Source organism: Oncorhynchus keta, chromosome 21 (assembly GCF_023373465.1).
Source record: "Oncorhynchus keta strain PuntledgeMale-10-30-2019 chromosome 21, Oket_V2, whole genome shotgun sequence".
Taxonomy (NCBI): domain Eukaryota; kingdom Metazoa; phylum Chordata; class Actinopteri; order Salmoniformes; family Salmonidae; genus Oncorhynchus; species Oncorhynchus keta.
The window spans coordinates 38719547-38744078 of record NC_068441.1 but is presented as its reverse complement, the minus strand read 5'-3'; the positions used below and the strand labels follow the sequence as shown (position 1 = coordinate 38744078).

The 24532-nt window shown below is 43.9% G+C and overlaps 1 protein-coding gene and 1 long non-coding RNA gene across 51 annotated transcripts in view; one reads left to right on the top strand and one right to left on the bottom strand.

Moving 5' to 3' along the window:
• The window catches only part of cast (calpastatin), a 104189-nt gene that overhangs the window by 14725 nt on the left and 64932 nt on the right, over positions 1–24532 (bottom strand). For 35 of the 50 annotated variants that reach the window (XM_052473885.1, XM_052473889.1, XM_052473888.1 and 32 more), the window contains 20 exons: positions 24186–24308; positions 17786–17830; positions 17579–17680; positions 17386–17466; positions 14135–14170; positions 13068–13154; positions 12793–12873; positions 12074–12151; positions 11764–11832; positions 11311–11433; positions 9634–9714; positions 9162–9239; positions 8734–8820; positions 8459–8539; positions 7440–7484; positions 7108–7236; positions 6194–6316; positions 1823–1867; positions 1481–1609; positions 581–703 (listed from right to left, as the gene is read on the bottom strand). In XM_052473885.1, coding sequence (XP_052329845.1) covers positions 581–703; positions 1481–1609; positions 1823–1867; positions 6194–6316; positions 7108–7236; positions 7440–7484; positions 8459–8539; positions 8734–8820; positions 9162–9239; positions 9634–9714; positions 11311–11433; positions 11764–11832; positions 12074–12151; positions 12793–12873; positions 13068–13154; positions 14135–14170; positions 17386–17466; positions 17579–17680; positions 17786–17830; positions 24186–24308 — 1746 coding nt within the window. The remainder of the gene's footprint in view (positions 1–580; positions 704–1480; positions 1610–1822; positions 1868–6193; positions 6317–7107; positions 7237–7439; positions 7485–8458; positions 8540–8733; positions 8821–9161; positions 9240–9633; positions 9715–11310; positions 11434–11763; positions 11833–12073; positions 12152–12792; positions 12874–13067; positions 13155–14134; positions 14171–17385; positions 17467–17578; positions 17681–17785; positions 17831–24185; positions 24309–24532) is intronic. The other 15 variants (XM_052473883.1, XM_052473913.1, XM_052473914.1 and 12 more) reach the window with 6 other exon arrangements.
• On the top strand, positions 2–18285 carry LOC127910368 (uncharacterized). The gene is made up of 3 exons (XR_008074553.1): positions 2–239; positions 5849–5910; positions 18137–18285. It is a non-coding gene; the product is annotated as an uncharacterized LOC127910368 (long non-coding RNA).

The following is a 24532-nucleotide window of genomic DNA, read 5'->3' as shown; positions in this document are numbered from 1 at the left end:
ACCCAGAGTAGGAGAGGTTAGTGAATACAACACTAGGCTACTATCTGTGAAACTGCTCAGCTCCTATACCCAACTGAGCTTCTGGATGGCTGTGGGCTCAATTCAACCAAACCTACATAGGTAGAACTCATGCAGGAACAAGAGCACCCTCTTTCTAATGTAGTCAAAAAAAATTGCAGAATGGTAAATCAGGTGGCAGGTAGCCGAGCGGTTAAGAGCTTTGGGCAAGTAACCGAAAGGTTGCTGATTCGAATCCCTGAGCCGACAAGGTGAACAATCTGTCGATGTGCCCTTGAGCAAGGTAACTCTAATTGCTCCTGTAAGTCCCTCTGGATAAAAGCATCTGCAAAATGGCTAAAATGGTTCAGTAGACATCCTTCACTGCATCCAATGCACTGTGAGTCTCTGTTACTGTGTCACTGTTAATTCATGATCTTGGCTACATTGTGTGAAAACAGCGAAAGAATGACAAGGAAACGAACTAGTGATCAATGATAGCCCCCTAACCCCAGGGATAGCCCCACCCTCAAGAGCCTTGTACTGTAGCGTGGTTAATACACCAAAGTAAACTGGAGTCTACCTTAGTCTGTGGCCCCTTCAGAGAGGCATCTCCAGCCGCAGCAGCTGGTGCAGCAACAGCCGTAACCAACTTAGCAGGATCCTTTTTAGCCATGTCAACTTTGCTTGATGTGGTGGGCACACTCTATAAACGCATATGGTTCAAGCCATTAGACGAGGTGCAGAGAAGAGTTCAGAGTGCTGCGCATAATCTCACAGTCAGTTTACTGGAGTGATAGGATGATTGTTAGCAGCTTGTCTGTCATTGGTAATGGAAAGGAAAGGTGCCGAGAGAAGAGAAGTACCTGACCAGAATTTGTTTTCGCAGTTTAGTTGAGGAATAGGAAGGTAAACAAACTGCATCAACCTAAACCAGGTAAACAAACCCTGTCAACCTAAACCAGGTAAACAAACCCTGTCAACCTAAACCAGGAAAACAAACCCAGAAGTAATACTAGATATGGTGTGCTGCAACCAGAAGAAAAAGTAAAAGTGGAAATATATTGTGGCTTCTCTGTGGTTACAACAGATGTGACAGACATGGTTTGTCTTGACGTGTTGAGCGCAACAAAGTGTGGGCATGCTGGGAAGACTCAGTCATAGAGCTTAAAAGTAAAAGTGCCTGTTCACTTCCCACTTAGACACACAGACACCTTCTAGGCCAGAAATAAGGAAGTCCAAAGCAGAGATATGTTTTGAAATATATCGGCAGAGAGAAGAGGGAGATAGAATACCATATAAAGGGGTGGAAGAACGACTAAAACCTCAAGATCACGGGAGAGATGAGGAAGACATAACACATGGAATAATGACCCAGGAAGAGTGTGTTGAATGGGGAAGTGAGCGTAAAGAGAGCCAGGTCGGGTAAAGAATAAAGATCCAAAGAGAGAGGCCCCACACTCCTCGACTGTCTGCCATCTACCATGGCTGTCTGTTTCGGAGACTCTTGCAGCTTTGGTACTTCAGCTTTCCATGGAGTTGCTGCCTCCACTACAATATTGCCTCCTCCCGTGGTAAGAGGTGTAGCTTTGGCTGGGTGCATGGGTGCTGGCTACAATCAAGGATGAGTTAATACTCAATGTATACAACAGAAAAAGAGCAAATTCAATGTATTGACACCCTGTAACAACGGTTAATGCAATAACACTGTAATGTAATATGTAATGTAATAACTTATCTAAATCTAATAAATATAGATGTTTAATGTAATATAATTGGTCAATGTAATAACTAATAATAGAGAGAAAGGCAAGAGATGTTTTACCTCTTTGGCTGCCTTAGCTCCTGGGGGAACTACTTCCACCTGTACCTGTAACCCAGAGTAGGAGAGGTAGGTGAATACAACACTAGGCTACTATCATATCAAATCAAATTTTATTTGTCATATACACATGGTTAGCAGATGTTAATGCGAGTGTAGCGAAATGCTTGTGCTTCTAGTTCCGACAATGCAGTAATAACCAACAAGTAATCTAGCTAACAATTCCAAAACTACTACCTTATAAACACAAGTGTAAGGGGATAAAGAATATTACATAAAGATATATGAATGAGTGATGGTACAGAGCGGTATAGGCAAGATACAGTAGATGGTATTGAGTACAGTATATACATATGAGATGAGTATGTAAACAAAGTGGCATAGTTAAAGTGCCTAGTGATACATGTATTACATAAGGATGCAGTAGATGATATAGAGTACAGTATATACGTATACATATGAGATGAATAATGTAGGGTATGTAAACATTATATTAGGTAGCATTGTTTAAAGTGGCTAGTGATATATTTTACATAATTTCCCATCAATTCCCATTATTAAAGTGGCTGGAGTTGAGTCAGTGTGTTGGCAGCAGCCACTCAATGTTGGTGGTGGCTGTTTAACAGTCTGATGGCCTTGAGATAGAAGCTGTTTTTCAGTCTCTCGGTCCCAGCTTTGATGCACCTGTACTGACCTCGCCTTCTGGATGACAGCGCGGTGAACAGGCAGTGGCTCGGGTGGTTGTTGTCCTTGATGATCTTTATGGCCTTCCTGTGACATCGGGTGGTGTAGGTGTCATGGAGGGCAGGTAGTTTGCCCCCGGTGATGCGTTGTGGAGACCTCACTACCCTCTGGAGAGCCTTACGGTTATGGGCCGAGCAGTTGCCGTACCAGTCGGTGATACAGCCCGACAGGATGCTCTCGATTGTGCATCTGTAGAAGTTTGTGAGTGCTTTTGGTGACAAGACAAATTTCTTCAGCCTCCTGAGGTTGAAGAGGCGCTGCTGCGCCTTCTTCACGATGCTGTCTGTGTTGGTGGACCAATTCAGTTTGTCTGTGATGTGTACGCCGAGGAACTTAAAACTTACTACCCTCTCCACTACTGTTCCATCGATGTGGATAGGGGGGTGTTCCCTCTGCTGTTTCCTGAAGTCCACAATCATCTCCTTAGTTTTGTTGACGTTGAGTGTGAGGTTATTTTCCTGACACCACACTCAGAGGGCCCTCACCTCCTCCCTGTAGGCCGTCTTGTCGTTGTTGGTAATCAAGCCTACCACTGTTGTGTCGTCCGCAAACATGATGATTGAGTTGGAGGCTTGCGTGGCCACGCAGTCGTGGGTGAACAGGGAGTACAGGAGAGGGCTCAGAACGCACCCTTGTGGGACCCCAGTGTTGAGGATCAGCGGGGTGGAGATGTTGTTGCCTACCCTCACCACCTGGGGGCGGCCCGTCAGGAAGTCCAGTACTCAGTTGCACAGGGCGGGGTCGAGACCCAGGGTCTTGAGCTTGATGACGAGCTTGGAGGGCACTATGGTGTTAAATGCCGAGCTGTAGTCGATGAACAGCATTCTCACATAGGTATTCCTCTTGTCCAGATGGGTTAGGGCAGTGTGCAGTGTGGTTGAGATTGCATCGTCTGTGGACCTATTTGGGCGGTAAGCAAATTGGAGTGGGTCTAGGGTGTCAGGTAGGGTGGAGGTGATATGGTCCTTGACTAGTCTCTCAAAGCACTTCATGATGATGGAAGTGAGTGCTACGGGGCGGTAGTCGTTTAGCTCAGTTACCTTAGCTTTCTTGGGAACAGGAACAATGGTGGCCCTCTTGAAGCATGTGGGAACAACAGACTGGGATAGGGATTGATTGAATATGTCCGTAAACACACCAGCTAGCTGGTCTGCGCATGCTCTGAGGGCGCGGCTGGGGATGCCGTCTGGGCCTGCAGCCTTGCGAGGGTTGACACGTTTAAATGTTTTCCTCACGTCGGCTGCAGTGAAGGAGAGTCCGCATGTTTTAGTTGCGGGCCGTGTCAGTGGCACTTTATTGTCCTCAAAGCGGGCAAAAAAGTTATTTAGTCTGCCTGGGAGCAAGACATCCTGGTCCGTGACGGGGCTGGTTTTCTTTTTGTAATCCGTGATTGACTGTAGACCCTGCCACATACCTCTTGTGTCTGAGTCATTGAATTGAGATTCTACTTTCTCTCTATACTGACGCTTAGCTTGTTTGATTGCCTTGCGGAGGGAATAGTTACACTGTTTGTATTCGGTCACCTTGCCCTGATTAAAAGCAGTGGTTCGTGCTTTCAGTTTCACGCGAGTGCTGCCATCAATCCACGGTTTCTGGTTTGGGAATGTTTTAATCGTTGCTTATGGGAACGACATCTTCAACGCACGTTCTAATGAACTCGCTCACCTAATCAGCGTATTCGTCAATGTTGTTGTCTGACGCAATACGGAACATATCCCAGTCCACGTGATGGAAGCAGTCTTGGATTGTGGAATCAGATTGGTCGGACCAGCGTTGAACAGACCTCAGCGTGGGAGCTTCTTGTTTTAGTTTCTGTCTGTAGGCAGGGATCAACAAAATGGAGTCGTGGTCAGCTTTTCAGAAAGGAGAGCAGGGCAGGGCCTTATATGCGTTGCAGAAGTTGGAATAGCAATGATCCAAGGTTTTTCCAGCCCTGGTTGCGCAATCGATATGCTGATAAAATTTAGGGAGTCTTGTTTTCAGATTAACCTTGTTAAAATCCCCAGCTACAACGAATGCAGCCTCCGGATATATGGATTCCAGTTTGCAAAGAGTCAAATAAAGTTTATTCAGAGCCATCGATGTGTCTGCTTGGGGGGGAATATATACGGCTGTGATTATAATCGAAGAGAATTCCCTTGGTAGATAATGCGGTCGACATTTGATTGTGAGGAATTCTAAATCAGGTGAACAGAAGGACTTGAGTTCCTGTATGTTGTTGTGGCAACACCACGTCACGTTAACCATGAAGCATACGCCCCCGCCCCTCTTCTTACCAGAAAGATGTTTGTTACTGTCAGCGCGATGCGTGGAGAATCCAGCTGGCTGCACCGACTCCGATAGCGACTCTCCAGTAAGCCATGTTTCCGTGAAGCAAAGAACGTTACAGTCTCTGATGTCCCTCTGGAATGCTACCCTTGCTCGGATTTCATCAACCTTGTTGTCAAGAGACTGGACATTGGCAAGAAGAATGCTAGGGAGTGGTGCGCGATGTGCCCGTCTCCGGAGTCTGACCAGAAGACCGCTTCGTTTTCCCCTTTTACGAAGTCGTTTTTTGGGGTCGCCGGCTGGGATCCATTCCGCTGTCCTGGGTGAAAGGCAGAACACAGGATCCGCTTCGCGAAAGTCATATTCTTGGTCGTACTGATGGTGAGTTGACGCTGCTCTTATGTTCAGTAGTTTTTCTCGACTGTATGTAATGAAACCTAAGATGACCTGGGGAACCAATGTAAGAAATAACATAACGTAAAAAAACAAAAAACTGCATAGTTTCCTAGGAACGCGAAGCGAGGCGGCCATCTCTGTCGGCGCCGGAATGTATCTGTGATATCAAATCAAATCAAATTTATTTATATAGCCCTTCGTACATCAGCTGATATCTCAAAGTGCTGTACAGAAACCCAGCCTAAAACCCCAAACAGCAAGCAATGCAGGTGTAGAAGCACGGTGGCTAGGAAAAACTCCCTAGAAAGGCCAAAACCTAGGAAGAAACCTAGAGAGGAACCAGGCTATGTGGGGTGGCCAGTCCTCTTCTGGCTGTGCCGGGTGGAGATTATAACAGAACATGGCCAAGATGTTCAAATAATACTACTGTGATACTACTCAGCTCCTATACCCAACTGAGCTTCTGGATTGCTGTGGGCTCAATTCAACCAAACCTACATAGGTAGAACTCATGCAGGAACAAGAGCACCCTCTTTCTAATGTAGTCAAATAAAATTGCAGAATGGTAAATCAGGTGGCAGGTAGCTTATCGGTTAAGAGCTTTGGGGAAGTAACCGAAAGGTTGCTGATTCGAATCCCTGAGCCGACTAGGTGAACAATCTGTCGATATGCCCTTGAGCAAGGTACTTAACTCTAATTGCTCCTGTAAGTCCCTCTGGATAAGAGCGTCTGATAAATGGCTAAAATGGTTCAGTAGACATCCTTCACTGCGTCCAATGCACTGTGAGTCTCTGTTACTGTGTCACTGTTAATTCATGATCTTGGCTACATTGTGTGAAAACAGCGAAAGAATGACAAGGAAACGAACAAGTGATCAATGATAGCCCCCTAACCCCAGGGATAGCCCCACCCTCAAGAGCCTTGTACTGTAGCGTGGTTAATACACCAAAGTAAACTGGAGTCTACCTTAGTCTGTGGCCCCTTCAGAGAGGCATCTCCAGCCGCAGCAGCTGGTGCAGCAACAGCCGTAACCAACTTAGCAGGATCCTTTTTAGCCATGTCAACTTTGCTTGATGTGGTGGGCACACTCTATAAACGCATATGGTTCAAGCCATTAGACGAGGTGCAGAGAAGAGTTCAGAGTGCTGCGCATAATCTCACAGTCAGTTTACAGGAGTGATAGGTTGATTGTTAGCAGCTTGTCTGTTATTGGTAATGGAAAGGAAAGGTGTCGTGAGAAGAGAAGTACCTGACCAGAATTTGTAGTCACAGTTTAGCAGAGTAAAAGGAAAGTAAACAAACCCCATCAACCAAAACCAGGTAAACAAACCCCATCAACATAAACCAGGTAAACAAACCCCATCAACCAAAACCAGGTAAACAAACCCCATCAACATAAACCAGGTAAACAATCCCAGAAGCTACTATATATGGTGTGATGCAGCCAGAAGAAAAAATTGAAATATATTCTGGCTTTTCTGTGGTGACAACAGATGTGACAAACATGGTTTGTCTTGATGTGTTGAGCGTACCACAAATGTGGGCATGCTGGAAAGACTTAAAAGTAAGCATAAGAGTGTCTGTCCAATTCCCACTTAGACACACAGACACCTTCTAGGCCAGAAGTAAGGAAGTCCAAAGCAGAGATATGTTTTGAAATATATCAGCAGAGATAAGAGGAAGATAGAATACCATATAAAGGGGTGGAAGAACGACTAAAACCTCAAGATCACGGGAGAGATGAGGAAGACATAACACATGGAATAATGACCCAGGAAGAGTGTGTTGAATGGGGAAGTGAGCGTAAAGAGAGCCAGGTCGGGTAAAGAATAAATATCCAAAGAGAGAGGCCCCACACTCCTCGACTGTCTGCCATCTACCTTGGCTGTCTGTTCCGGAGACTCCTGCAGCTTTGGTACTTCAGCTTTCCATGGAGTTGCTGCCTCCACTACAATATTGCCTCCTCCCGTGGTAAGAGGTGTGGCTTTGGCTGGGTGCATGGGTGCTGGCTACAATCAAGGATGAGTTAATACTCAATGTATACAACAGAAAAAGAGCAAATTCAATGTATTGACACCCTGTAACAACGGTTAATGCAATTACACTGGTTAATGTAATAACTTATAGAAATGTAATAAATATAGATGTTTAATGTAATAAAATTGGTACATTTAATAACGAATAATAGAGAGAAAAGCGAGAGATGTTTTACCTCTTTGGCTGCCTTAGCTCCTGGGGGAACTACTTCCACCTGTACCTGTAACCCAGAGCAGGAGAGGTTAGTGAATACAACACTAGGCTACTATCTGTGATACTGCTCAGCTCCTATACCCAACTGAGCTTCTGGATGGCTGTGGTCTCAATTCAACCAAACCTACATAGGTAGAACTCATGCAGGAACAAGAGCACCCTCTTTCTAATGTAGTAAAAAAAAAATTGCAGAACGGTAAAGCAGATGGCAGGTAGCTTATCGGTTAAGAGCTTTGGGCCAGTAACCGAAAGGTTGCTGATTCGAATCCCTGAGCTGACTCGGTGAACAATCTGTCGATGTGCCCTTGAGCAAGGTAACTCTAATTGCTCCTGTAAGTCTCTCTGGATAAGAGTGTCTGCTAAATGGCTAAAATGGTACAGTAGAAATCCTTCACTGCATCCAATGCACTGTGAGTCTCTGTTACTCTGCCACTCTGTTAATTCATGATCTTGGATACATTGTGTGAAAACAGAGAAAAAATGACAATGTCACAGTTTAGTAGAGTAATAGGAATGTAAACAAAACCCATCAACCTAAACCAGTTAAACAAACCCCATCATCATAAAGCAGATAAACAAACCCCATCAACCTAGAAACTGAAGCCCTCATATGACAAACCTGTTTCTTAGGTTCTAGTTAAGAGGAACAGGGGAACGTTCATTTGAAGGCTTCACTAGAAAGCTGTCTTCACAGAACATTACAATTACATCACAGTTGTGATAAACTATTACAGCTGACACTGTCAAAATGATATGACATGGTCATCTTGTAAGCATCATTAATATGTCATGACATGATAAGCAGTAGGTGGCAAGGAAGTTAGCAGTCCAACAAGGTAGCATACATTGTGCTGTGTCATTATGACTGTGTTATGTCAGTTGACACAACTTGATATTGGTTCTCATAACAGTTTACCATCTCATGCTAATAACAGTTTTACAATGAAGGGGTGAAGAAAAATATGATCAGTCTTTGTTTACCTTGATGGGAGCGGGTGGAGGTGGAGAAAAGTTTGAGAAGCCAGCAGATATGGCATCAATGGCAGCCAAGTCTTCCACTTTCTGTCAACAGATGAAATATCATTGAGTTATAATGACACCTCACTTCTTATTTACAGTATCACTGGTCAGGACCTCAGTCTCACTCAAAAGACTATGGGACTAATAATCATTCTATAACCATATGCATTGTTTAGGGAACAGGGCTCTAATGGATTTATAAGTGATTATAACCTGTTAATAGTGCAAAGTCTCACCTTCTCCTGTTTCTGAGGGATGGGAGGCATAGAGGTTGTGAACCCAAAGGACAGGGAGTCCAGAGCCTCATCGGTGCTCATAGGTTTCTGATATACAAGTAAACAAACAAGCAAACAAATAACCTCAGTTATACACAAAGCATTACAGTAACAGTTTTGTCTTCAACTGCACCACTAGAGGGCGAGTCAAAATAACTCCAACCATTTAAAACAGACCAGGAGCAAAAGAACCGACACACCCACCAATGAAGAAGAGTTTGTTGTCCATTTGCATGAATATAGCATTTTTGATGACAAAGTACTCAACACAACAGTAGCACAGCATCAGCTGCAACATTGGACATAAGCGTTTGTCACTGTTTATTGTGTATTATGCATGGCTTATGTTATGTAGTCATGCAGGATGTAGGACCTTTGGTGTTATTTACCTTTTCCACATTAGCTTTCTTGTCAACAGGGGGAGCAGGACACTTGGTCACAGGTGCAGACTTAAACTCTTCAGCTTTCTAGAAAAAGAGAAAGATTATTTGGTTTGTTAAATACTGTTTCTTAGGTTCTAGTTGAGAGGAACAGGGGACAGCTAATTTCAAGCTTTCACTAGAAAGCAGTCTTTACAGAACGTTAGCATGACATATCAGTTGTCATAAGCTATTACAGCTCACACTGTGTTAAAATTATATGTCATGGTCATCTTGTATGTATCATAAATACAACATGGCATTAGCATTATCAGTAGGTGGCTAGCAAGTTCGCTGTCCAACAAGATAGGCTACATTGTACTGTGTCATTATGACTGTGCTATGTCAGTTGACATTGGTTCTCATAACAGTTTACCATCTCATGCTAATGACAGTTCTACGATGAAGGGTTGAGGAACAATAATTATCAGTCTTTCTTTACCTTGATGGGAGCGGGTGGAGGTGGAGCAAAGTTTGAAAAGCCAGCAGACAAGGCATCAACGGCAGCCAAATCCTCAACTTTCTGTCAATAGATGAAATATTATCGAGTTATAATCACATCTCACTTTAGGGCTGGGCGATACATTAAATTCATTCGATTTTTTGTTCTTGCGCGATATTCCAAATGCCTGTACCGCAAGAATCGAGGTTATTTATCTTTTTTTAAGAGCGTTTACATCCGCTTGTTCTCGTGTTGTATTTTTGGTCTCGTCTCTTTCGCTCTTTCTGTGCGGTGTGCATCTCCCCATTTACACGAGAGGTCTATATATAATGAAGAGATGCACGTCTCTGCCTTAACAAGCTTAGGTCCAAAATAAACCCATAGAAACGCATTGATTTGGCTTATATTGGACAGATTTGATCAAGAGCGAACCCTTTCGCTTTGCCTCTCTCTCTATGATTTACACACCTGTCCTCTCACGCCAACAAAGTTGAGAGATCACATCTTCCTCTCTGACAGGCGGTTTCAACTCGCTATTTGCATTTTAGTTTTGGTGCAATAGAATCGGTCATATGGACACCAAAACACATTGAAACATTATTTTACTGTCATAGGGGATAAGTGAACTTTTCTAATGATATCCTTTTTATGTCTCAACTACTCAAATTGCGCGCACAGCCGACACTTCTAAAACTAGAGTATGAAAGAAATGGATTGAGCTCACGCATTGGGTACCGCTAGCAGCATTTTAGCCACATTCTGTGGTCTCGCCAGTGTTTTATAAATGTGCAATAAGCAAAACAAACTATTATATTGGCCATTCCTTCTCATTCTGAGAAATAAGGTAGACCACCTGAATTCAACATCTGAACAAAGTGGACAGGCTAACATGCTTTTAAAAAAGGTTGGAGACAGACAAAAGGGTGTGTTCATAACAATTAAACTGTTCAACCTTGTTACCTAGCAAATAGATCCAAGCTGGCTAAACTTGAAATATAAAAGATTAGCTAAATATTAGATATTGAGACATGTGCTCATTTTATATAGCCTAATGCCTACTACAAGAAGTTAGTCATTATTAGTGAATGTGCATTATGCTTGGTTCTACTTACATTTGTAACAAAAAAGAGAATTTTCACAGACAGACTTGAAAGCCAGAACAGTAATTATAGCAAAAAAAGCAGGTTAAACTATTTTGATAAAATAATTAAATTATTAATTGGTCTTATGGTTGTGGAAGGCTTATATACTATATACAGTGCATTCGGAAAGAATTCAGACCCTTTGCCTTCTTCCACATTTTGTTAAATTACAGCCTTATTCTAAAATGGATTACATAATTTCTCCCCTTATTAATCTACACACAATACCCCATAATGACAAAGTGAAAACAGGTTGTTTTTTTTGTTGCTAATTTCTAAAAAAGAAATACCGTATTTACATAAAAATGTAAAATGGTACAGTAGACATCCTTCACTGCGTCCAATGTACTTTGAGTCTCTGTTACTGTGCCCATCTGTTAATTCATGATCTTGGATACATTGTGTGATAACAGCGAAAAAATTACAATGACACAAACAAGTGATCAATGGTAGCCCCCTAACCCCAGGGATAGCCCCACCCTCAAGAGCCTTGTACTGTAGCGTGGTTAATACACCAAAGTAAACTGGAGTCTACCTTAGTCTGTGGCCCCTTCAGAGAGGCATCTCCAGCCGCGGCAGCTGGTGCAGCAACAGCCGTAACCAACTTAGCAGGATCCTTTTTAGCCATGTCAACTTTGCTTGATGTGGTGGCCACACTCTATAAACGCATATGGTTCAAGCCATTAGACGAGGTGCAGAGAAGAGTTCAGAGTGCTGCGCATAATCTCACAGTCAATTTACTGGAGTGATAGGATGATTATTAGCAGCCTGTCTGTTATTGGTAATGTAAAGGAAAGGAGCCATGAGAAGAGAAGTACCTGACCAGAATTTGTTGTCAGTTTAGTAAAGTAATAGGAAGGTAAACAAACCCAATCAACCTAAACCAGGTTTTAAAAAACCATGTCAACCTAAACCAGATAAACAAACCCTGTCAACCTAAACCAACCTAAACCATCAACCTAGAAACTGTAGCCCTCATATGACAAACCTCATCTGTCTTGGGCTTGGTGGCCAGTGGGGAGTCCAATCCTGACATCAGAGAGAAGTCATCAGCAAACTGGAACACAAAGTCAATAGATAACAGCTTCACAACCCGACATAAGTATAACATAGAATAGTTGAAGAGTTTGTTGTCTATTTGAATGGATATAGCATTTTTGATGACAAAGTACTCAACACAACAGTAGCACAGCATCAGCTGCAACATTGGACATAAGCGTTTGTCACTGTTTATTGTGTATTATGCATGGCTTATGTTATGTAGTCATGCAGGATGTAGGACCTTTGGTGTTATTTACCTTTTCCACATTAGCTTTCTTGTCAACGGGGGGAGCAGGAGACTTGGTCACAGGTGCAGACTTAAACTCTTCAGCTTTCTGGAAGAAGAAGAGAGATTATTTGGTTTGTTAAATACTGTTTCTTAGGTTCTAGTTAAGAGGAACAGGGGAACGTTCATTTGAAGGCTTCACTAGAAAGCTGTCTTTACAGAACATTAAAATTACATCACAGTTGTGATAAACTATTACAGCTGACACTGTCAAAATGATATGACATGGTCATCTTGTAAGCATCATTAATATGTCATGACATGATAAGCAGTAGGTGGCTAGGCAGTTAGCAGTCCAACAAGGTAGCCTACATTGTGCTATTGTAACAGTATAACTTTAGACCGTCCCCTTGCCCTTACCCGGGCGCGAACCAGGGACCCTCTGCACACATCAACAACTGACACCGACGAAGCATCGTTACCCATCGCTCCACAAAAGCCGCGGCCCTTGCAGAGCAAGAACTACTACTTCAAGGTCTCAGAGCAAGTGACGTCACCGATTGAAAAGCTATTTTGCGCAAACACCGCTATCTAGCTAGCCATTTCACATCCGTGACACTATGTGTCATTATGACTGTGTTATGTCAGTTGGCACAACTTGATATTGGTTCTCATAACATTTTACCATCTCATGCTAATAACAGTTCTACAATGAAGGGTTGAAGAAAAATATTATCAGTCCTTGTTTACCTTGATGGGAGCGGGTGGAAGTGGAGCAAAGTTTGAGAAGCCAGCAGACAAGGCATCAATGGCAGCCAAGTCTTCCACTTTCTGTCAACAGGTGAAATATAATTTGGTTATAATGACACCTCACTTCTTATTTACAGTATCACTGGTCAGGACCTCAGTCTCACCCAAAAGAATATGGGACTAATAATCATTCTGTAACCTTATGCATGTTTTAGGGAACAGGGCTCTAATAGATTTATAAGTGATTATAACCTGTTAATAGTGCAAAGTCTCACCTTCTCCTGTTTCTGAGGGATGGGAGGCATAGAGGTTGTGAACCCAAAGGACAGGGAGTCCAGAGCCTCATCGGTGCTCATAGGTTTCTGATATACAAGTAAACAAACAAGCAAACAAATAACCTCAGTTATACACAAAGCATTACAGTAACAGTTTTGTCTTCAACTGCATCACTAGAGGGCGAGTCAAAATAACTCCAACCATTTAAAAGAGACCAGGAGCAAAAGAACCCCGACACACCCACCAATCACATTTCCTAGAATCTAAATCACAACAAAGCATTCCGCAAAGGACTCTGTGCAGAATCTCTTTACAAAACATCAGATTTGGCAGGAAGCCTAGTGGTTAAGAGCATTGGGCTAATAGGTTGCTGGTTCAAATCCCTGAAGTGGACTAAAATGTAACTGTAATAAAATAAAAAATGCTTTATAACCAAACGGGCAACTTTAGACAACTCACTTTTATTTTTTTTGACAACTCACACAACATACTTCAGGTGTAAAATAGTTTGCCTTCTGTCCTAACAAGCTCTTAGAAGCAGAGGTATACTACACAGTGAACTGCAGTACAAAACAAGGTGTGGCCCAGAGGATGAATGTGTGTGCAAGTGTATATAAGTGAATAGGTGTGGAGTAATGAGTGATTGTGTGTTGGCTATTTATCTGTTGTTAGTGTGTGGGTGTGTTTATAAAGGATGGGTTTAGCAGAACTAGAGCCAGCTGGTTGAGGTGGGTCTAATGCTGTTTGCAGAGCCAACACCCCACAGCGCAAAGCAACATTCCACACTGTAGGAGGTACCCAAAACTGTCAGAAGAGACCATGGGATGACCTATGGTTTGTTTAGTACCTTTAGTGTGTGTGTGTGTGTGTGTGTGTGTGTGTGTGTGTGTGTGTGTGTGTGTGTGTGTGTGTGTGTGTGTGTGTGTGTGTGTGTGCGTGTGTGTGTGTGTGTACGCACATGCATTAGTATGTGGGTATGTGAGAAAGATTGAGAGGAGAAAGTCAATATCTCAATATTTCTCCCCAGCATACAGTGTATTCCCTAGCAGTAAATACAATGACTTACCGGGACATCTTTTGGCTTGACATCTGCAACTGGGGCCTATGAAAACGTGATTTAACATTGTAATTCAATGTAATAAAAGTACATTAATGATATATTCTAATTGAGTAAGCCTAGATTTAAATTATACATTAACATGTTCTGACAAAAGAATGACAAAATAATATTAAAGTGTGGTAACTATATACATGCTTTTTTGGCAAAGTCCAGAAACAAACCCTAGTCCATCATATAAACCCGAAATAAATGGATAGATATGGTAGTAACTTCATCTTGTCATCTGATCAGCTTGGGCCCATATTGCTAAAACCTATCCATTCGTCTCAGATTAACACAAGTGTCCAGGGGATAGGACATGGTCTAGGGCACATATGTCAGAGTCAAGGCCCGCGGGCCACATCCGGCCCGCGAGAAGGTTTTTTACGGCCCCTGGGATGATCTTGATTTATTATTAGAACCGGCCCGCAGACCGCAGCAAGCCGGCAGCCCGCAGATCTTTTACACGCACCAATACTACATTTCCCACAATGCAACGGTGACGCACCGAGCAGTAGGCTGCTTCATTTCAATATTTATTGGCACAGCAGTTGTCAGCATCACAGTAAAATTAACTTTCAGATACCCATCAAAAATGGCAAAACGGAAGGTGGACACTGAGAACCGGGGTTTCAAACAAGGTGGGAGTCGGAGTATTTGTTCACGGAGGTAGCTGGAAAACCTGTGTGTCTTCTGTGTGGAGAAAGTGTGGCGGTACTGAAAGAGTATAATCTGAGACGACATTATGAAACGAAACACGCGGACAAAAACAAGAATATGGACATGGAACAAAGGCTACAAAAGGCAGAGGAATTAAAAACGAGGCCTCAAATCTCGACAGGCTCTGTTCAAAAAAGCCAAATCACAAGGCCAGGCTGCTGTCAAGGCCAGTTTTATTTTGGCAGAAGAGATCGCTAAATCAGCCCGGCCATTTACGGAGGGGGATTTCATCAAAAACTGCATGATTAAAGTTTGTGACGAAGTTTGCCCAGAAAAAAGGCAACTCTTTTTAAATGTGAGTCTGAGCAGAAACACCATTGCCGAGAGAGTAGACCAGTTGTCCATCAATCTAAAAGAGCAGCTTGTGAAAAAGGGAAAAGATTTCATTGCATATTCCTTGGCTGTGGATGAGAGCACCGACATTTCTGACATTGCCCAGTTGTCAATTTTCATCCGCGGAGTGGACTCCAGCCTAAGCGTGACAGAGGAGTTTTTGGCTTTACGTCCTATGCATGGCACAACTACGGGGCATGATTTGTATGAAGAGGTGTCAAGATGTGTAAATGAGATGGAGCTGCCTTGGGAAAAACTCGTGGGTTTGACAACCGACGGAGCACCTGCGATGTGTGGACACAGGAGCGGACTGGTGGCGAAGATACGGGAAAAGATGCAAGAGGAAAACGCGACAGGTGAGCTGACAGCTTATCATTGTATCATACACCAGGAAGCGTTGTGCGGTAAAGCCTTGAAAATGGAGCATGTAATGAGCATCATCACGCGCACAGTTAACTTTATCAGAGCCAAAGGTTTGAATCACCGCCAGTTCAAGGCATTTCTGACGGAGTTAGAAACGGAGCATGGTGATTTGCCTTATCACACAGAGGTGCGATGGCTAAGCCAGGGAAAGGTGCTTCAAAGATGTTTCGAGCTTCGTGAGGAGATTTGTCTGTTCTTGGACAGCAAATGGAAAGACACAACACAACTCCGAGACGAAATGTTTCTGTGTGAAATGGCTTTTCTGTGTGACATTACGAGTCATCTGAATGCAATGAACTTGCAGCTGCAGGGTCGGGATCGTGTCATCTCTGATATGTACAGTACAGTGAAGGCATTTAAAACCAAACTGACTCTGTGGGAGACGCAGATGCGGAAAGAAAATTTGAGCCACTTTCCCAGCTGCCAGACCATGAAAGAGAAGCTCTCTACCAGTGCGTTCCCGAGCGCACAGTTGGCTGATAAAATAGGTATGCTTGCCGCTGACTTTCGACGCCGATTTGCTGACTTTGAAGCACAAAAAGCAGGTTGGAACTGCTCGGTAACCCATTTGCTGTTGACGTGGAAAGCTCACCACCAAACCTCCAAATGGAGTTGATTGACCTCCAATGCAATGATGCACTGAGGGCAAAATATGCGGCAGTGGGTGCTGCGGAGTTCGCCCGTTTCCTCCCCGACACAATGCCCCAGCTGCGCATCCAGGCTGCTCAAACGTTGTCTATGTTTGGCAGCACATACCTGTGTGAACAACTGTTTTCTTTGATGAACTTGAACAAAACATCACACAGAAGTCGACTTACTGCTGAACACCTCCACTCAATTCTGAGGATTTCCTCAGCTCAGAGCCTTACCCCGAACATTGATGAACTTGTGGAAAAGATGGGACACCACCAAGTATCACCCTCAACCTCAAACAAGTGAACATTACTGTGCAATCACATATTTAGAGTTTTTACTCAGTTCAAGTTTAAAAGTTAAAGTTTAATATTTGTTTTCACTGCATGTTACTTCTCCTTAAACAAAGTGTTGTTTTTGATTAATAGATTTTTGCACTTTATTTTATTGTATTTCAATCCAATTATATTTTTAAAATATTTCAGTTGAGTGGATGATAGAAAATTGCTATTATTGTTTTTTTCTTTGAAGTAAATTTAGCCCACTTTTGCTAAAATAGAAAATATAGGCTACTGATGGTGCCTTGAATACCGGTTTCTTTCATTTAATGTTCATGTTATGGGGATTTTTATATAAAGGAAATTTGTCTTTTGTGTCTGTTGAAAATTAAAGATTACTGACAGAGCCATAAGAAAATATTGCTTTATTTATCTGATCATATTGGAATATATTTGTTAGGTTTTCAGTAGGTTCAATTAGGTTCACTAGACTATATGCGTCATTTAAAAATTTTTCAATGAACATTCGAACAGTCCGGCCCTCGGCTTGTAGCTAAATTTTTTATTTGGCCCTCCGTCCATTTGACTTTGACACCCCTGGTCTAGGGGCTGTTTCTGGATGGGGCGTATCTCTCTGTTGGAAGACCTGATAACCAAGGGGTTCCAGTCAAATGTCTCATGTCAAAGGGAGTACTGTAGTACAAAGCTAAAGATACATGCAAACTCAAAGCTCTCTAACAGCAGAAGGCTGAGGGTTGGATTAAGATGCAGAAGTGATGATGATGATGAGGAAGAAGAACACTGGAGGGGGAGGGTGATTTAAAGACTGACCATGTCTTCAAATCGGTATCCTGGGGGCAGTGGGCAGTCGTTCCCCCCACAGATCACTCCCTTCTTTGAGGATAATCCATGCTGTGAGACATATACAACAACACACACTGTTTTACATGGTGACCGGGTGCACACACACAACCCAATCCAAATTGCACTGTGCACACACACACACTCTGTGAAGGTTCTGTACCTCTATCACCTCTGGCCCGGTGTATACATGGGCTGCAGGGGCGAAAGACTCTGATGAGGGTAAGGAATCAGCCAGGGCATCAAACGGGTCCACAGCAAGCTCCTACACATGATGCAACAAAACTCAAACACAAGCAATGCAACTCCATGCCAATCAATTTAGTGCAAAATCAAACCCACATAGAGAAAAGATACATGGATGTTTTACCTCTTTGGCTGCCTTAGCTCCTGGGGGAACTACTTCCACCTGTACCTGTAACCCAGAGTAGGAGAGGTTAGTGAATACAACACTAGGCTACTATCTGTGAAACTGCTCAGCTCCTATACCCAACTGAGCTTCTGGATGGCTGTGGGCTCAATTCAACCAAACCTACATAGGTAGAACTCATGCAGGAACAAGAGCACCCTCTTTCTAATGTAGTCAAAAAAAATTGCAGAATGGTAAATCAGGTGGCAGGTAGCCGAGCGGTTAAGAGCTTTGGGCAAGTAACCGAAAGGTTGCTGATTCGAATCCCTGAGCCGACAAGGTGAACAATCTGTCGATGTGCCCTTGAGCAAGGTAACTCTAATTGCTCCTGTAAGTCCCTCTGGATAAAAGCGTCTGCAAAATGGCTAAAATGGTACAGTAAATCAAATCAAATCAAAATTATTTATATAGCCCTTCGTACATCAGCTGATATCTCAAAGTGCTGTACAGAAACCCAGCCTAAAACCCCAAACAGCAAACAATGCAGGTGTAAAAGCACGGTGGCTAGGAAAAACTCCCTAGAAAGGCCAAAACCTAGGAAGAAACCTAGAGAGGAACCGGGCTATGTGGGGTGGCCAGTCCTCTTCTGGCTGTGCCGGGTAGAGATTATAACAGAACATGACCAAGATGTTCAAATGTTCATAAATGACCAGCATGGTCGAATAATAATAAGGCAGAACAGTTGAAACTGGAGCAGCAGCACAGTCAGGTGGACTGGGGCATTGTGTCAGGTAGTCCTGGGGCACGGTCCTAGGGCTCAGGTCCTCCGAGAGAGAGAAAGAAAGAGAGAATTAGAGAGAGCATATGTGGGGTGGCCAGTCCTCTTCTGGCTGTGCCGGGTGGAGATTATAACAGAACGTGGCCAAGATGTTCAAATGTTCATAAATGACCAGCATGGTTGAATAATAGTAAGGCAGAACAGTTGAAACTGGAGCAGGAGCATGGCCAGGTGGACTGGGGACAGCAAGGAGTCCTCATGTCAGGTAGTCCTGGGACATGGTCCTAGGGCCCAGGCCAGTTGAAACTGGAGCAGCAGCATGGCCAGGTGGACTGGGGACAGCAAGGAGTCATCATGTCAGGTAGTCCTGGGGCATGGTCCTAGGGCTCAGGTCCTCCGAGAGAGAGAAAGAAAGAGAGAAGGAGAGAATTAGAGAACGCACACTTAAGATTCACACAGGACACCGAATAGGACAGGAGAAGTACTCCAGATATAACAAACTGACCCTAGCCCCCGACACATAAACTACTGCAGCATAAATACTGGAGGCTGAGACAGGAGGGGTCAGGAGACACTGTGGCCCCATCCGAGGACACCCCGGACAGGGCCAAACAGTTAGGATATAACCCCACCCACTTTGCCAAAGCACAGTCCCCACACCACTAGAGGGATATCTTCAACCACCAACTTACCATCCTGAGACAAGGCCGAGTATAGCCCACAAAGATCTCCGCCACGGTACAACCCAAGGGGGGGCAACCCAGACAGGCCGACCACAACAGTGAATCAACCCACCCAGGTGACGCACCCCCAGGGACGGCACGAGAGAGCCCCAGCAAGCCAGTGACTCAGCCCCGTAACAGGGTTAGAGGCAGAGAATCCCAGTGGAAAGAGGGGAACCGGCCAGGCAGAGACAGCAAGGGCGGTTCGTTGCTCCAGAGCCTTTCCGTTCACCTTCCCACTCCTGGGCCAGACTACACTCAATCATATGACCCACTGAAGAGATGAGTCTTCAGTAAAGACTTAAAGGTTGAGACCGAGTTTGCGTCTCTGACATGGGTAGGCAGACCGTTCCATAGAAATGGAGCTCTATAGGAGAAAGCCCTGCCTCCAGCTGTTTGCTTAGAAATTCTAGGGACAATTAGGAGGCCTGCGTCTTGTGACCGTAGCGTACGTGTAGGTATGTACGGCAGGACCAAATCAGAGAGGTAGGTAGGAGCAAGCCCATGTAATGCTTTGTAGGTTAGCAGTAAAACCTTGAAATCAGCCCTTGCTTTGACAGGAAGCCAGTGTAGAGAGGCTAGCACTGGAGTAATATGATCACATTTTTTGGTTCTAGTCAGGATTCTAGCAGCCGTATTTAGCACTAACTGAAGTTTATTTAGTGCTTTATCCGGGTAGCCGGAAAATAGAGCATTGCAGTAGTCTAACCTAGAAGTGACAAAAGCATGGATTAATTTTTCTGCATCATTTTTGGACAGAAAGTTTCTGATTTTTGCAATGTTACGTAGATGGAAAAAAGCTGTCCTCGAAATGGTCTTGATATGTTCTTCAAGAGAGATCAGGGTCCAGAGTAACGCCGAGGTCCTTCACAGTTTTATTTGAGACGACTGTACAACCATTAAGATTAATTGTCAGATTCAACAGAAGATCTCTTTGTTTCTTGGGACCTAGAACAAGCATCTCTGTTTTGTCCGAGTTTAATAGTAGAAAGTTTGCAGCCATCCACTTCCTTATGTCTGAAACACATGCTTCTAGCGAGGGCAATTTTGGGGCTTCACCATGTTTCATTGAAATGTACAGCTGTGTGTCATCCGCATAGCAGTGAAAGTTTACATTATGTTTTCGAATAACATCCCCAAGAGGTAAAATATATAGTGAAAACAAGTGGTCCTAAAACAGAACCTTGAGGAACACCGAAATGTACAGTTGATTTGTCAGAGGACAAACCATTCACAGAGACAAACTGATATCTTTCCGACAGATAAGACCTAAACCAGGCCAGAACATGTCCGTGTAGACCAATTTGGGTTTCCAATCTCTCCAAAAGAATGTGGTGATCGATGGTATCAAAAGCAGCACTAAGGTCTAGGAGCACGAGGACAGATGCAGAGCCTCGGTCCGATGCCATTAAAATGTCATTTACCACCTTCACAAGTGCCGTCTCAGTGCTATGATGGGGTCTAAAACCAGACTGAAGCATTTCGTATACATTGTTTGTCTTCAGGAAGGCAGTGAGTTGCTGCGCAACAGCCTTCTCTAAAATCTTTGAGAGGAATGGAAGATTCGATATAGGCCGATAGTTTTTTATATTTTCTGGGTCAAGGTTTGGCTTTTTTTCAAGAGAGGCTTTATTACTGCCACTTTTAGTGAGTTTGGTACACATCCAGTGGATAGAGAGCCGTTTATTATGTTCAACATAGGAGGGCCAAGCACAGGAAGCAGCTCTTTCAGTAGTTTAGTTGGAATAGGGTCCAGTATACAGCTTGAAGGTTTAGAGGCCATGATTATTTTCATCATTGTGTCAAGAGATATAGTACTAAAACACTTGAGCGTCTCTCTTGATCCTAGGTCCTGGCAGAGTTGTGCAGACTCAGGACAACTGAGGTTTGGAGGAATACGCAGGTTTAAAGAGGAGTCCGTAATTTGCTTTCTAATAATCATAATCTTTTCCTCAAAGAAGTTCATGAATTTATCACTGCTAAAGTGAAAGTCATCCTCTCTTGGGGAATGCTGCTTTTTAGTTAGCTTTGCCACAGTATCAAAAAGGAATTTCGGATTGTTCTTATTTTCCTCAATTAAGTTAGAAAAATAGGACGATCGAGCAGCAGTAAGGGCTCTTCGGTACTGCACGGTACCGTCCTTCCAAGCTAGTCGGAAGACTTCCAGTTTGGTGTGGCGCCATTTCCGTTCCAATTTTCTGGAAGCTTGCTTCAGAGCTCGGGTATTTTCTGTGTACCAGGGAGCTAGTTTCTTATGAGACATTTTTTAGTTTTTAGGGGTGCAACTGCATCTAGGGTATTGCGCAAGGTTAAATTGAGATCCTCAGTTAGGTGGTTAACGGATTTTTGTCCTCTGGCGTCCTTGGGTAGGCAGAGGGAGTCTGGAAGGGCATCAAGGAATCTTTGTGTTGTCTGTGAATTTATAGCACGACTTTTGATGTTCCTTGGTTGGGGTCTGAGCAGATTATTTGTTGCAATTGCAAACGTAATAAAATGGTGGTCCGATAGTCCAGGATTATGAGGAAAAACATTAAGATCCACAACATTTATTCCATGGGACAAAACTAGGTCCAGCGTATGACTGTGACAGTGAGTGGGTCCAGAGACATGTTGGACAAAACCCACTGAGTCGATGATGGCTCCAAAAGCCTCTTGGAGTTGGTCTGTGGACTTTTCCATGTGAATATTAAAGTCACCAAAGATTAGAATATTATCTGCAATGACTACAAGGTCTGATAGGAATTCAGGGAACTCAGTGAGAAACGCTGTATATGGCCCAGGAGGCCTGTAAACAGTAGCTATAAAAAGTGATTGAGTAGGCTGCATAGATTTCATGACTAGAAGCTCAAAAGACGAAAACGTCATTTTTTTTTTTGTAAATTGAAATTTGCTATCGTAAATGTTAGCAACACCTCCGCCTTTGCGGGATGCACGGGGGATATGGTCACTAGTGTAGCCAGGAGGTGAGGCCTCATTTAACACAGTAAGCCATGTTTCAGTCAGGCCAATCACATCAAGATTATGATCAGTGATTAGTTCATTGACTATAATTGCCTTTGAAGTAAGGGATCTAACATTAAGTAGCCCTATTTTGAGATGTGAGGTATCATGATCTCTTTCAGTAATGACAGGAATGGAGGTGGTCTTTATCCTAGTGAGATTGCTAAGGCGAACACCGCCATGTTTAGTTTTGCCCAACCTAGGTCGAGGCACAGACACGGTCTCAATGGTGATAGCTGAGCTGACTACACTGACTATGCTAGTGGCAGACTCCACTATGCTGGCAGGCTGGCTAATAGCCTGCTGCCTGGCCTGCACCCTATTTCATTGTGGAGCTAGAGGAGTTAGAGCCCTGTCTATGTTGGCAGATAAGATGAGAGCACCCCTCCAGCTAGGATGGAGTCCGTCACTCCTCAGCAGGTCAGGCTTGGTCCTGTTTGTGGGTGAGTCCCAGAAAGAGGGCCAATTATCTACAAATTCTATCTTTTGGGAGGGGCAGAAAACAGTTTTCAACCAGCGATTGAGTTGTGAGACTCTGCTGTAGAGCTCATCACTCCCCTAACTGGGAGGGGGCCAGAGACAATTACTCGATGCCGACACATCTTTCTAGCTGATATGCACGCAGAAGCTATGTTGCGCTTGGTGATCTCTGACTGTTTCATCCTAACATCGTTGGTGCCGACGTGGATAACAATATCTCTATACTCTCTACACTCGCCAGTTTTAGCTTTAGCCAGCAACATCTTCAGATTAGCCTTAACGTCGGTAGCCCTGCCCCCGGGTAAACAGTGTATGATCGCTGGATGATTCGCTTTAAGTCTAATACTGCGGGTAATGGAGTCGCCAATGACTAGAGTTTTCAATTTGTCAGAGCTAATGGTGGGAAGCTTCGGCGTCTCAGACCCCGTAACGGGAGGAGTAGAGACCAGAGAAGACTCGGCCTCTGACACCGACCCGCTGCTTAATGGGGAGAACCGGTTGAAAGTTTCTGTCTGCTGAATGAGCGACACCGGTTGAGCGTTCCTACAGCATTTCCTTCCAGAAACCGTGAGAAAGTCGTCCGGCTGCGGGGACTGTGCCAGGGATTTATACTACTATCTGTACTTACTGGTGGCACAGACGCTGTTTCATCCTTTCCTACACTGAAATTACCCTTGCCTAACGATTGCGTCTGAAGCTGGGCTTGCAGTACAGCTATCCTCCCCGTAAGGCGAGCACAGCGGCTGCAATTAGAAGGCATCCCAAACAAGGGCACTGCGTTCATCCACCTCTGGCCTGCTCGCCTCCCTACCACTGAGGAAGTACAGTTCCGCTCAGCCCAGTCAAAACTGTTCGCTGCTCTGGCCCCCAATGGTGGAACAAACTCCCTCACGACGCCAGGACAGCGGAGTCAATCACCACCTTCCGGAGACACCTGAAACCCCACCTCTTCAAGGAATACCGGGTAAGTAATCCTTCTCACCCCCCCAACAAGATTTAGATGCAAGGCATCATGTTAATGTTAAAACTACTTAGCTTCGGCTGTTGGAGGTCCTGACGAATCGTGTCCAGATAAAGCGTCCGGAGTGAAAAAGTTGAGGAAAAAATAAATAAATATATGAACGGTAATTAAAAAGTGAAACCCGTAAAGTTGTCAGGTAGCAAAATAGGTTGGCAACAAAACGCACAGCAATTCGAAAACAAGCCTGCAAGTTGTGACCGGAAAATAGTAGACATCCTTCACTGCATCCAATGCACTGTGAGTCTCTGTTACTGTGTCACTGTTAATAAATGAGCTTGGATACATTGTGTGAAAACAGCGAAAGAATGACAAGGAAACGAACAAGTGATCAATGATAGCCCCCTAACCCCAGGGATAGCCCCACCCTCAAGAGCCTTGTACTGTAGTGTGGTTAATACACCAAAGTAAACTGGAGTCTACCTTAGTCTGTGGCCCCTTCAGAGAGGCATCTCCAGCCGCAGCAGCTGGTGCAGCAACAGCCGTAACCAACTTAGCAGGATCCTTTTTAGCCATGTCAACTTTGCTTGATGTGGTGGGCACACTCTATAAACGCATATGGTTCAAGCCATTAGACGAGGTGCAGAGAAGAGTTCAGAGTGCTGCGCATAATCTCACAGTCAGTTTACAGGAGTGATAGGATGATTGTTAGCAGCTTGTCTGTTATTGGTAATGGAAAGGAAAGGTGCCGTGAGAAGAGAAGTACCTGACCAGAATTTGTAGTCACAGTTTAGCAGAGTAAAAGGAAGTAAACAAACCCCATCAACCAA